Below are 13,217 nucleotides of genomic sequence, written 5' to 3' on the forward strand. Positions count from 1 at the left end.
TGGTATAGCATCGAACATGAAGTACAAATATCTTGACTGAAAAGAATACCAAGTATGTCAAAGTCTTTGATTGTTTCACTGCTTTTGTACTCTCAAACGGGTAAGGACTAAACTGCACAATGTCCCTTTCACGGTAACTCGCAACCGTAAAAACCACCGTTTAACCTCACCGTTTCCTACATAAGCACAATCAACACGCCCACTACACACACCTCTGGCGAACGTACAGGCGGACCTATGGTAACAACCTTCCTGACAGTAGATGCAAACAAATCATTACTCATCGTATTGACTGAAGTTTTCTACAAACGTTAACCTGTAACTGATGCTTAAAAAGCGTGATGAATGGGGGAGCGAATGTTTTGGACGGGCTTCCAGGCATCAACAGTCATCTTGGCACGAACGGCAACACCCTCAGGCGTCATCTCGTATTTAGCGTACAATTGTTGGTAAGGTGCGGAGTCACCGAAGCTGTCAATACCAAAGGCCTCGTGAGCGTAACGCTTCCAGCCAACAGTAGAGTAAACCTCAACGGACATGATAGGAATGCCATCAGGAAGGACAGACAAGCGGTACTCTTGAGCTTGCTCATCAAAGATCTCACAGCAAGGCATGGAGACAATACGAGCCTTCAAACCGTGCTCGGCCTCCAAAACCTTGGCAGCCTCGACACAGAGGGAAACCTCGGAACCAGTACCGATAAGGGTAACGTTGGCATCCTTGTTCTCAACAAGAACGTAACCACCCTTCAAAGCCTTCTCAATAGAGGAACCGTTGAGTTGGGGAAGGTTTTGACGGGTCAAAGCCAAAATGGAAGGAGTCTGAGCAAGAGAGATAGCACTGTGGTAAGCAGCGGAAGTCTCGTTGCCGTCAGCGGGACGCCAGCAGTTAATGTTGGGCATGGCGCGGAAGTGAGCATAGGTCTCAATGGGTTGATGAGTAGGTCCATCCTCACCCAAACCGATGGAGTCGTGGGTAGCGACATAGATGGTACGGAATTGACCCAAAGCGGCCAAACGCACGGCACCAGCGGCATAGGAAACGAAGTTCAAGAAAGTGCCACCGAAGGGAATGACGGTGCCGTAAGCGGCCATACCGTTCATGATACCACCCATGGCGTGCTCACGAACACCGTAACGGATGTAACGACCGGAATAGTCGCCAAGGTTAGACTCCTTGGGTTGGAAGTCAACAGCGCCCTTCCAGCGGGTCAAGTTAGAACCAGTAAGGTCAGCAGAGCCACCAACGAGCTCGGGAAGAACAGGTGCAATGCTGTCCAAAACGATCTCAGAAAGCTTACGAGAAGCAATGGCGGGATCAGTGGGCTTGTAAGTGGGGAGCTTCTTCTCCCAGCCCTCAGGGAGCTTCTTTTCGACGACACGCTCAAATTGAGCAGCGAGTTCGGGATACTCGGTCTTGTACTTGGCGAAAAGCTCGTCAAACTTTTGTTGGGCCTCAACACCGCGAGCAACGTGCTTCTTGTACAAGTCATACACCTCAGGAGCAACGTAGAAAGATTGCTCAGGGTTGAAACCGAACTCACGCTTGACATGAGCGGCGTCCTCGGCAGACAAAGGACTGCCGTGAACGCTGTGAGTACCTTGCTTCATAGAACCATAGCCAATGGTGGTCTTCATGTTAATAAGGGTGGGCTTATCCTTGCAAGCAACGGCATCAAGGAGAGCCTGCTCGATGCTAGCATAGTCGCTGTCACCATCAGCGACACGGAGCACTTGCCAGCCGTAAGCCTCATAACGCTTCTCAACGTCCTCATCGAAAGAGACGTCGGTGCTACCGTCGATTGTGATCTTGTTGTTGTCCCAGACAGCAACCAAGTTGCCCAACTTCAAGTGACCAGCAAGAGAAGAGGCCTCGGAAGAAACACCTTCTTGGAGACAGCCGTCACCGAGGAAGCAGAAAGTGCGGTTATTAATAAGGTCATAACCAGGCTTGTTATAGGTGGCAGCAGTGTGAGCTTGGGCAATAGCCAAACCAACTGCGTTGGTGATACCTTGACCAAGAGGACCAGTGCAGACCTCAATGCAAAGGTCGGGGTTGTGGTTTTCAGGGTGACCAGGGGTCTTGCTGCCAAGTTGACGGAAGTTCTTGAGATCATCAATGGTCAAGTTGTAACCAAGCAAGTGACACAAGGCATATTGGAGCACACAGGCGTGACCGTTAGAAAGAACGAAACGATCTCTGTTGATCCAACGGGGCTTTTGGGGGTTGAAATTCATGATACGACTGAACAAGACGTGAGCAGCAGGTGCCATACCCATAGGGGCACCGGGATGACCGGACTTGGACTTGCAGGTCGTGTCGACCGCCAGCGTTCTAATAGTGTTGACGGCCTTAGTATCGAGATCTGTATAAGTAGAAACCATGATGGTAGTTTATGGTTTTATCAAAAGGGGAGGAGAAAGGTATTCGCGTCTGTTGTTCCTGAAACAGCAAAACACGGGTGTATTTGGCTAACGAAAGGCAGCAGGTTGAGGTGACTCTATTTAAATTTTAATTAGTGCTCGCCGCGTGACTCGAACTCACCACCAAACAAGGCATCGAAGCTTCTACGTGATATGGAAGCAAGGTTACGTAAGACCTGATCAGATTAGATAAAATAAAGTTCGGCCCGGGCAAAGCTTAATTACACAAACTCACCACCAACCCCACCATAGTAAATTAGATATGTGGATGGATGGGTTTGGCTCAGATTCGCGCACGAGCTTCACACTGCAGGCTTTTCACTCGTTTAGGGCCTCTACGAGCAGAGATTGTGCAATTCTTGTACTTCAGAAGCCGTTTGTATCATTTGCTGTGTATGAATAGCGGGTTCTGCTAAGAGATATAGTGCATTCAACAGTTATATCGCAACGTTTAGCGATTGCCGTATCGATTTTTCCACCTGAAAACAAACCGGGAAACCATTTACACTTGCCGTACCCGTAAAGAATCATGTTTACAGACAAGATTCCTGAGGGAATACGCGTATTTGATGCGTTTCCAAAGGTCGCCAAAACGTATCGGAAACAACGATCATCACAAGGCGGTCTTCTTTCCATCATTCTTGCCATTTGTATTACATGCATTTCCATCATGGAATTCTTCTTTTACTTCCAAGGCACGCGAGAACAGCAGTTCTTCGTATATGAAACTATTTCGGAACATATGAACATCAACTTGGATATGACTATTGCCATGCCATGCAAGTTTCTCCAAGTCGATGTGCTTGACCAAACAATGGATCACGTTTTTGCTACAGAAGTCTTCACAAAGCAAGAAACGACCGTGGAGGACATGCGTCATGAACCATTGCCCGTCACTTCAACAGGCTCGTTCGACGCTGCCGACTTGCGTCGTACCCGCCGAAAGAAGTTCAACAAGAAAAGCAAAACACTCCCTGACGGCGGTTCTGCTTGTCGTTTTTACGGTGCTGTCACAGTTCATCGCACACAAGGTCTTCTGCACATTACAGCACCTGGCTGGGGTTATGGAATGAGTAACATCCCGCTGAACGCTCTCAACTTTACCCATGCTATCGACGAACTGTCCTTCGGCGACTACTATCCTTCACTTGTCAATGCTTTAGACGGCTCCTACGGATTTACGGACGAGCATGCGTTTGCTTTTCAGTACTACACTTCAATTATTCCAACCACGTATACCTCCACCTTCAGAAATGTCCAAACCAACCAGTACGCCGTCACCGAAAACTCCGTCCGCAGACAAACGGGATTCCGGAGCGATCCACCTGGCATCTTTATTTCCTACGACATTGAGCCTCTAGGAATCCACATCCGCGAAACGTATCCCAGTCTGGGAAACACGATTCTCCGAATTCTTGCCATTTCAGGCGGCCTTGTCACAGTCACGACGTGGGTTGAACGTTTCTATGCCAAACGCAACCACACTCCTTCGCCGGGTCTGTTAGACAAGGACGAAGATGATTAAGCACATAAAAATCCGAAAAGATTGTTCACACCCACACATGAGAGGTAGACTGCATTTGGGAGACGCAGATGAGAGAAAATGAATGAAAACTATGGAACTGAAACCTTGGCCAAAAACCTAGTCTATGCCGTTTCGCCCGCCTGTACGTTCTCGGCAGACTGTTTTTCCTTTAAACGACGGGCCTTGCGGTTGCTGCCTATACCAAGACCACTGATGCCGTTGTTTAAACCCTCCAAAAGCGTGCAAGCCTTGCACACGTCATTGCTGGAGATGAAGCCACAACGAACGCACTTCTTCTGCTCAGGAAGTTGTTTTTGCACGGTGGTCGACAGTTTCATTGCTTCACCCGAATATATGATGTCGAGGATGGAGCTAGGACGGAGCCGTTCAAGCTGTTTGATGAGTGCCCGAGCGGTGCCTCGGAACGCTTCTGGCGAGTATGTGCACTCGGTGGAAAAGTAATCCAGCTTTTTGTAGTGTGCGTAGAGCACAATCTCCTTCTCGTACGTATATTTGAATGGCTTGGACCGTTTGGTAGGCGAAGTTTCCGACATGGTCGTGATCTCCGTGCTCCGAGGCAGACGAGCGATGTCTCCACGAAGCAAGTTCATGAGCACCGTTTCGGCAATATCGTCTGCATTGTGTCCAGTGAGAATGTGCTTAATTCCGAGCGACAAAGCGGCGCGATCAAGTGCTTGGCGTCGAAAGACACCACAGTATGTACAGTTATTCTTAGCGCCAATTTTGCTTACGATTCGGTCCATTGTCCAACCATCGTACAGTTCTTCATAACTGACAATGGTCATCGGGAGTTCGTACTGTTGCTGGTTACGCTTTACGGTGGCCAGTGAATCATCACGATAACCACGAATGCCCTCGTCAACACTAATCAAATGTAACTTCAAGCCGTAGTCGTATCGCTCATTGAGTAGTTTCATTACATACGCCAACACCGTACTGTCTTTACCACCACTCGCTCCAATTCCAATGCTCTCTCCACGATGGAATAGTTTGTTGTCGATAATCACGTTGTGGATTTCCGTTTCGAAAACGCGGTAGAAACAATTCTTACAAATCTTCTGACTCGTTTTTGGACGAACCATAACTGGTCTTTCAGCATTGCAAAGCTCGCACAGTCTGCTCTTGTTCCGTGGTTTCTCATTCATTTTGACGACGTCCCTGCAACAATCTGCTGCAACAATCCACCGCTGCTGTTCTGCAAAGCGTAACCTCTTCCCAGCGACATTTTCTTCACCACCACCACCACCACCACTAAACTCCAGCTGTCTCCTGCCAACACCACGTCTAGACGTGTGTGTCTTCTGTGGTGGTTATGTTTCCTTGCGCCTCACTCCGCTTCGTAATGTCTCGCAGATCGCTTATGCTCCGCAGCAACACCCTGTAGATCCCCCGACCCCCGCTTTTTTACTGCGTAGTTCGCAGCATCATCGGCTTATCTTCCACAAGGTCCAGCCCCTCCCGTCTCGAGACTAATGATGTCATATTCGGTTCCCCGAACTGTCCTCAGCCGTCCGCCCTGTCCCCCCTTACCGGATAGGTCGGCCACATGGGGTTAAGCTCTCGCTTAATTTCTCCATGGGAAGAGATGGTAGTAGTGTTCGGACCTAAATCACAGTCGAATTCTGACGCAAAAAACTTGTCAACAACCAACGTTTCCTGGGCTCGAACGGACCAATTTTACTACTACAGACGACCGTGTTTGCCGTGTACTATATCATCAATTCGTAGCGAAACGGCTGCAGGAATCAACGTTGTTGCCGTTGCTCGGTTTTCCTTTTGGAAGAAATTTAAAAAACAGTCGACAATCTGGACGAGTATTTTGTCTTGAGGGAACCTTTTTTTGTATTGTTCGGCTGTCCTCTGTAAAAAATACCTTAATATCTGGCGGAAAAAGGCCTTAATCTGTATTATGAACATGGCATCTATCACACAACTTGGCTCTCGCAGCTCTAACCTGATGGAAACGAGTGAGCGAGACAGCAGCAGCTCCTCTTCCAGTGAACCGATGAGCTGGATTACATGGTTCGTGAGTTCTGCGGTCAGAAAGGGCGTGAACACCGATAGCCGGCCGGTCGTGTCTTAAGAGGAGAATTCAAAGGAGATTGGATGACTGTTATGTGAATAGAATGTGTTTGTGTGAATATGTATGGTGGAAGTTCAGCAGTGTTTCATCCTTCTCTCTCTCTCTCTCTCTCTTTCTGGCTCTGCGTAAAGATTTGCCTGAAAACAGTTTGGAACATGTTTCTTGACCATACCGGCTTTCGTTCCTCGTCCCCATTTTCTCCCCGTTCCGCCCCATCGGTATCCTAATTTTCTTAATCAGCTAACAAATATAGGTTCTGTAGTCGTGCTGGTCATGAGTTCTTTGTGGAAATAAAACCGGAGTTTATTGAGGACCCATTCAACTTGACGGGCCTCAGCATGGCTGTTCCCTTTTACAGAGAAGCTTTGGAGCTAATCCTCGACCGGCTTCCCACTGAAACATTAGAGCACATTGGTGTCGAGGTGCTTGAAACGAGTGCACAGGTACTTTATGGCTTAATCCATCAACGCTTCATTCTTACTCGTACTGGTCTTCATATGATGGCTGAAAAATACACAGTTGGACACTTTGGATGTTGTCCGCGCGTGTACTGCAACTACATCCACACACTTCCCTGCGGCCGTTCCGACATTGTTGGTCTCGAGCCTGTAATGCTTTTCTGTCCAAACTGTCTTGACATATACACTCCTTCCAGTTCACGGTACCGCAATGTGGACGGTGCGTTTTTTGGAACGACGTTTGCCCATTTATTCTTTCAGACTTATCCGGAGCTGCGACCAAAACGAACAGGCCCTAGCGGCAAAGTGTACGAGCCGCGCATATACGGCTTCAAAATCAGTGAATATAGCACCATGGGTCCTCGAATGCAATGGTTGCGATTGTTTCTCAGTGATACCGAAAGCAGTGAACGAGATAGCTCTTGATATAACTAGACTGAACCCCCAACAAAATGCATGTGCTAACAATGAACAAACAAATGACAGTGAGAGATTTCACTCAGGTGCTTTAAACAGTTGTTGGTCTCTCACTAAAGAGTCGATTTCACAGCACAGTTACACACTACACGCTAAACAAGCACCCCGTATTTGTCGAATTGCATGGTGAGGGTGAAACGCGGCATGCTCGACGTAAACTGATTGGATTGCATTTCTAAAACTAACTGGCTTCTACTAGAGTTGCGAATTTGTTTTAAATGAGACACCTGCACGAAGACAAACAACCGAAACAGCTTACACTCTTTTAGCGCGTCTTCTGTTCCGACGTTGACGCTCTCTGTCGAGAAGCTTCTTTTGCTCCTCAGCAGAGAGATTGGAAACATCGCTGCCGGATGACTTTGCACTAGCAGGAGACTTCTTCTTGGACTTAGCTTGTTGAGCGGCAGCATATTTAGCAACGTCTTCAGCAGCCGTCTTTCTGGCTTGAACAAGCTTCTTGGTAACTTCGGGACGCCATTGGAAGCTGGAAGAAGCCATGTCGGCAATGGCGAGAGATGCGGCCACCATTGCTTCAGCCGACTCGTTAGAGATGGAGCGAACAGCGCTGATGTTGGGGATGGAGATGGAAGCATCGACACGAGGGACACAAGTAATGTCCTTGGTGTCTGCAGGAGGAATGCTGGGTTGGTCGGTGACGATGAGGAACTCGAGGGTATCCAAGGATCTCTTAACGGCCTCCAGGAAGCGTTCGTTTCCGAGGATGTTCTGAGTAATCTCGGCATTTTCAGACATAACAACGTGGGTCTTGGGCAACAAAGGAGACTCAGAAATGCGAGTGAAACCAAGGTCGTAGCGAGTTTCACGCAGAGTCCGCATGCAATCCTTGCGGACAATAGCGAATACAAATGGTTCCCAATTGAGCTTGTCGGGGAACGTGAGCATGATTTCAAAATGGTCACGAGGAGGCAGAACTGGAGCCATCAGGTTGCCCATAACCAAATCGATAGCGGACGAGAGCCATTGAGACAGCCGGTCTTGACGAGGAGCAAGTGTAAGTGTAGTGTGCACGTACTTGACATTCAGACGACCCGTCAAATACGAACGGAACTCGGCAGCACTGAACTTCATCACAGGGCTGGAAGAGTTGTCGGATCCATATTGAGCAAATTGTGAGCGGAAGAACGACTGCACCGATTCATACCAGCGTTGAGCCAACTTTTCATTTTTCTTCTTTCCCAAGACATAGCACACAAAGTAAAATGCAATCAAACCAACAACAACAAGGTCCAATTTAAAGTCCTGAGGACGCAAGTTTCTCCACAACGAGCCTTTTGCAGCAGCGACGACGGGATGAGCATCGTCATCTGCAAAGTCATCCACGTCAATCTCCTCAGCAAAGGCTTTCACAAAGAGCCCAAAGATGACAAGAAGCTTCATGTGGTGGGAAGGAGAGTGAGTGTATGTAGCACACGCTTGGATTACTGCAGTAAACTCTAAGGGAACAGCTGCAGCGAGGATTTGTGTGGGAGAAAGTAGTGTAGTGTGCTGCTTTGCTATGTGAAACAAAGTGGTGTTGGTTGTAATTTTTGCAATGTGTCCGACCCGTGTGATTTACTGTTTACAATTTTACATACGGGTCGGACAGAATAATTGTCTATCTTAAAGTGCTATAATGTTTTTTGAAAGGGAGACCCTTTCGATTACATATTATTTACGTGTTATTCTTGCCCCACTCTGTACTGACGCACAGATGAAAATCATTGGTAATGTTTGCGACTCGCTACTGTCATTACCATACTACTACGTAGACTCACAAACCAGCATACCACATCCCAGTGCACACCTCCGCCGCCCCCACCTTCCGGTGCTACGGCAGCTCCGTTTGGCTGAACGGGTGAGTGTGAAATCATCGATTATGCTGAGCTGCCTGCCACCCAGAACCTTGTCTTTCCAAAAACCATAGCGATGGTCAAGTATATTACACCTGAAGAAATTGCTGCGCACAACAGCGAAAAGGACCTGTGGATGGTCATCAACGGCAAAGTTTATGACATTTCGACTTTCGGTGATGAGCATCCCGGCGGTGTCGAGATCCTGCTGGACTATGCTGGTGAGTTGAGACGAACAAAGTGACGAGACTGGATGGAGTGGACTTAGGAGCTGCTTGGTTTGAATAAACGAAATCTGCAGCTCTTTTGTGCCTCTGGATAACTAGTGTACAAGTCCACGTTCCTTGCTCGCTGTATCCGTGACACAGTCTTACTAACACGACTTTTAGGTCAGGACGGCACCAAAGCCTACAAGGATGTTGGCCATTCCACAGCTGCTGATGAGTTGCTGGAAGAATTGTATGTCGGTGATCTCAAGCCAGGCACGGAACTTGAGTTGGCATCTCTGAAGAAGGACCGTGCTGTTAAAAACAGTCCTCCCCCGTATGTAATTTTGGTGTGGTTCCCATGCTAATTGAACAGTATTGGTCTCATAGTCGCCATTGTCCTGGTGCCCATGGTCGCCCTGTTTGTGTATAAGAACTTCATTTCGAAGAAGACTTCTACTTCATTCGATGAGGTATAGGCTCAGTGCCCATCGTGTCCAAAACATTTGTACTTTAATCCCGGTATGCTGATTACAGCCGGAAAACTGATCCAAAAATAATTGAAAGTTGAAAGAAGAAAAATAGAATATTGGCGTGAACGACAACGTACCAAGTGGGTGCTCTGTTCCAGGGGAGAGCGATAGAGTGTGTGCGTGTGTGTAAATTAGGGATAGTAGTCGAATGTCGACGATTGTTGGCTATAGACATGATAAAAAGAAAGAAAGAAAGCGTTTCATCCGCGTTGATACAGAACTTCGGCAACAAAAACTTTCTGAAAAGAACGCGGGTTTCTTACTCTTCCAACCGGGCAATCACTTTGCCTTTTAGATCTTTTGTATCTAATTGTACGGCTTCCACTTGTTTGATTAATCGGCTTAAACAGTTTTCCAAAAATGCCGCTTCATCACTTGTAGGTTCTTTCCCCTCAGACAGCACCGACGTTGTGATTGGTGTTAACTGTTCCACAATTCCTCTGAGCACAGGTTAGTATTATGTTTACAATTCGAAAGGAAGAAACAGTTTCCTTTATCGTAACATACTCATAAAACATTGTCGAGTCCTGTGGTTTTCCTGGTGTGTCTTTTCTCAGTCTCATGGAGAATATATCAATGAATTTGCTGAGGAGTGTCAGTAAAGCCTTCTTTCTATTCAATTTTTCGTATGCTTACTCTGCAGCATGATTGATGACTTCTTCCCATTCACGCTCTTGTGATCTCAAAACATTATTATCCTCTGCGGCGCTTGGAGGGTTTATAGGCACACTAGAACCAGTTAATTCACTGAACTGCGTATCAAGAGAAACTTACTTTTCGTTTCGCAACAGAGGGTTTAACTCGTCGGGCTGACGACCTGTAAGTAAATAAATTTACGACGACAACTTACCTCTGCAGGCTGTCTCAGTAAACCACAGCAATTGCCCATTCTAATGACGAATCGAGTTTTGTTCGTTTACGGTGTACTAGAGCGTACATCTGTTAACACCCTGATACAGCTCAAGCTAAGCGAATCTGGTAGCCGACATGTAATTTGTCTATGATAGGAATGTAGGTTAAGCGAGACGGAAGCGAGAGTATGTGAGTGAGTAGGAAAACATGAAAGGATGGAATTGCTTATAGGAGAATTGTTAAATTCGTCTTGGGTATGCCATTTATTGATGCGTTACTTATTTCACCCAAAGTGGATTAAGGGAAACAGTGGATATTTTCGCACATTCTTAAACATCTCTAACGAGTTGTCGAGAGATAACTGGCATACTTGATATCTCGCGAAAAATAATTGTAGTCTATTAAGCGTAGAGCGTTAGTCATTAATAAATTGGGAAGAGAAATAAAGAAGATTAAACAAGTGTGGTGCTTTTTTTCGCATCGATATACATGGTGTACAAGAAGAAGCCGATAACATTTTAAGCAATTCCTCTGAGCTCTGAATCATCTCTAAATGCCATTTTTACCTCCTCATCACCAATTGCAAGACGGACTCGGGAATGTCGAGTTTGTTTGCCGTCAATGAGGAATATGCCGCTCTCCACAAGACTGGATAGAGCATAGCGGTATTGCAAGCGATCGGCTTTTCTTGTTTGCGAAACACTTGAGCTACTGAACTTTTCGGATGTTGTTTTCAAACGTTCTGCTTCGTCCATGACTTCGCAGAGGAATGATTCTGCAAAGCCCGAGCGACGCATCCGGTTAACAACAGCACACACCAGCACCTTTTGAACAAATGAGAGAGATTTTAGCAAGGATTGCAAAGGTGAGGTAGTCATTTCTAGAATAGCTTGGTAGATGAGATTTGGGGTAACCTTGCAGTTTTTGTTTTCTGCAAGCTCAGAGGCACGTCGACAAATGTCTAATGCTCGACGAGCATCACCGCTAATGGCAGCGACTTTTCGGGCGGCAAATTGAATAGAATCATTTGTAAAGAGGAGCTCATCCTTTACCAATTCCAGACGACTGCTAATAATACGTTCAAGTTGCATATGGTTATACGGCTCAAATGTAATACGCGATAAACCTAAACGGGATGAAATGCGATTTGTTAATACACGTTCGGGTAAATCCATAGTGTTTGCGATAGCTACGACAATGAGTCGCGAGTGAGGTAAAGAAGGCCAGTTGAAGAAGTTGTACAATACCTTTTGATTGTGTGTTACCAATTGATCAAGCTCATCCATTAGCACTACACATGGATTCCGATTGGGGGAAGGCAAGGTGAATCGTTTATCAAGCAGCTCCATAGCATGCTTTGGTGTAACTCGATCGCCAGTGAGCGACTCCCAAAGCTGTGCGTATGCTTGTGTGGCAGTGGTTACTTTCATACCGTTAATTTCGCAGAAAGTGAAGTCGGTAATTTGGTTTTTGGTAGCCATATCCTGAAGAGACCAAATGACCTCATGAACAGTTGCAGTTTTACCAGTTCCAGGAGTTCCAGAAATGTACAAACAGGCACCAGTCCCTTCTTCTAGTGCGCTTTCAATGCTGCTAAAAATGGTAGTGAATTCTTTATCACGTCCCTCAAGAGAGTTCGGAATGGCCGAAACGTGGAGCAATGCTCGTGCTTTTTTATGAGGAGAGCCTTGAAATTCGTTTAGTGGCATGACACGCATGGGAAGAGGTGTAATTTGCAATGGTTTTTTGGCACTTCTGCGCGGAGTCGTGAGGGTGGATGACGGTTCCGATGAAGCTTTAGCTTTCTTTTTTCGTCGTCTTGGAGTTTTGGGGACGCTATTAGACGTATCTCTAAATGGACTTGGTCCAAATTCATCGTCGTCAGAGGGTAATAATTCGGCTTCTTGAAGTGAGTCATCGTCTTCCTCTGAGTAAAATTTATAGTCATCTTCCTTTGCTCGTTTCCGCTTTGCAGAAGTAAGCGAGGGTGCGAGCTTTTCTTCCAAGTACCATACAAGTTCTTTTATTTTTTTTATGTTTTCACGATACTCAGACCAATCAATGTTTTCCGTGTAACGTTTTGCACGCATATTAACACCCTTACGGACGAAGAAATTGGTTTCTAATAACCGCTTATTTTTTGGCGATATTCCTTTTGGGAACTTTGAAAAGAATTCAGCTTCATTGTAAACATTAACTTTGTCCAATACGCATGACGTTAAGTTTTCATCTCGTCCGGGAGTCATGTAAAGCTCACAAAGATGTCTGTCTGGAAGGAGCAGGTCCTTTTTTAGTTCCATTCGTTTTGCAAAAGCCCGAGTGAACCATATAAGCTGTAGATACTTCTCACCCATGGCTTTACTGCGGTTATTTTTTTCATATAAATACTCGATTATGCCCACATAGTAACTGGAATCGCCATCATAAATCGTAACAGCATCACCTATCCGAAACACAATTTCGTTTTTGCTTAATGCGTTGTAATACACACGGCCACCCTCGACCTTGTGAGGTTCACCTATCCACCGGCCGAAACGCTCCTCAGTGTCATACTCTGAATCGCTTTCGGAGTCCGAAGAGATGCTACTTAGGCGTGCTAATTGTTGACTACGAAGAGATTTTCGTTGACTCATAAAACATGTAGCTTTTGTCTAGTAGTCCATAAACGATGCAGTTTAGCAAAAAAAAATAGATAATCTCTTCTATTATTTTCAGAATTGTGACCTATACAAGCCAGATAATAATTGTTGATTTTTCGGTTTTGCCTACTGCTTGGTAGTAAGTAACTG

General features: G+C 46.2%; 8 protein-coding genes across 8 annotated transcripts; 3 read left to right on the forward strand and 5 right to left on the reverse strand.

The window, feature by feature from the left end:
* Nucleotides 1-215: 215 nt before the first annotated feature.
* Nucleotides 216-2,556, reverse strand: SJAG_03934 (transketolase). The gene has a single exon (XM_002175020.2). The coding sequence runs from the start codon at nt 2,382-2,384 to the stop codon at nt 330-332; it is 2,055 nt and encodes a 684-aa protein (XP_002175056.1). The 5' UTR covers nt 2,385-2,556; the 3' UTR covers nt 216-329.
* A 110-nt stretch (nt 2,557-2,666) lies between these two features.
* Nucleotides 2,667-4,915, forward strand: SJAG_03933 (COPII-coated vesicle component Erv41). Its single transcript, XM_002175019.2, has one exon. It carries the CDS (start codon nt 2,953-2,955, stop codon nt 3,946-3,948), a length of 996 nt encoding a protein of 331 aa, XP_002175055.1. The 5' UTR covers nt 2,667-2,952; the 3' UTR covers nt 3,949-4,915.
* On the reverse strand, nt 3,552-5,249 carry SJAG_03932 (cytosolic thiouridylase subunit Ctu1). Its single transcript, XM_002175018.2, has one exon. It carries the CDS (start codon nt 5,112-5,114, stop codon nt 4,071-4,073), a length of 1,044 nt encoding a protein of 347 aa, XP_002175054.1. The 5' UTR covers nt 5,115-5,249; the 3' UTR covers nt 3,552-4,070.
* A 293-nt stretch (nt 5,250-5,542) lies between these two features.
* Nucleotides 5,543-8,481, forward strand: SJAG_03931 (CK2 family regulatory subunit). Its single transcript, XM_002175017.2, has 2 exons — nt 5,543-5,991; nt 6,306-8,481. The coding sequence occupies exons 1-2, from the start codon at nt 5,879-5,881 to the stop codon at nt 6,934-6,936; spliced, it is 744 nt and encodes a 247-aa protein (XP_002175053.2). The 5' UTR covers nt 5,543-5,878; the 3' UTR covers nt 6,937-8,481.
* SJAG_03930 (DUF1682 family protein) lies at nt 7,052-8,613 on the reverse strand. Its single transcript, XM_002175016.2, has one exon. The coding sequence runs from the start codon at nt 8,383-8,385 to the stop codon at nt 7,243-7,245; it is 1,143 nt and encodes a 380-aa protein (XP_002175052.1). The 5' UTR covers nt 8,386-8,613; the 3' UTR covers nt 7,052-7,242.
* A 137-nt stretch (nt 8,614-8,750) lies between these two features.
* On the forward strand, nt 8,751-9,648 carry SJAG_03929 (cytochrome b5). The gene is made up of 3 exons (XM_002175015.2): nt 8,751-9,058; nt 9,227-9,380; nt 9,420-9,648. The coding sequence occupies exons 1-3, from the start codon at nt 8,914-8,916 to the stop codon at nt 9,520-9,522; spliced, it is 402 nt and encodes a 133-aa protein (XP_002175051.2). The 5' UTR covers nt 8,751-8,913; the 3' UTR covers nt 9,523-9,648.
* Nucleotides 8,829-10,483, reverse strand: SJAG_03928 (hypothetical protein). Its single transcript, XM_002175014.2, has 5 exons — nt 10,427-10,483; nt 10,351-10,385; nt 10,213-10,305; nt 10,084-10,161; nt 8,829-10,016 (listed from the first exon to the last, which is right to left on the reverse strand). The coding sequence occupies exons 1-5, from the start codon at nt 10,463-10,465 to the stop codon at nt 9,836-9,838; spliced, it is 426 nt and encodes a 141-aa protein (XP_002175050.1). The 5' UTR covers nt 10,466-10,483; the 3' UTR covers nt 8,829-9,835.
* A 463-nt stretch (nt 10,484-10,946) lies between these two features.
* On the reverse strand, nt 10,947-13,061 carry SJAG_03927 (origin recognition complex subunit Orc1; the record flags this gene model as incomplete). Its single annotated transcript, XM_002175013.1, has 1 exon — nt 10,947-13,061. One exon carries the CDS (start codon nt 13,059-13,061, stop codon nt 10,947-10,949), a length of 2,115 nt encoding a protein of 704 aa, XP_002175049.1.
* Between the last annotated feature and the right edge of the window lie 156 nt (nt 13,062-13,217).

This window comes from Schizosaccharomyces japonicus (genome assembly GCF_000149845.2).
Source record: "Schizosaccharomyces japonicus yFS275 unplaced genomic scaffold supercont5.2, whole genome shotgun sequence".
Classification (NCBI taxonomy): domain Eukaryota; kingdom Fungi; phylum Ascomycota; class Schizosaccharomycetes; order Schizosaccharomycetales; family Schizosaccharomycetaceae; genus Schizosaccharomyces; species Schizosaccharomyces japonicus.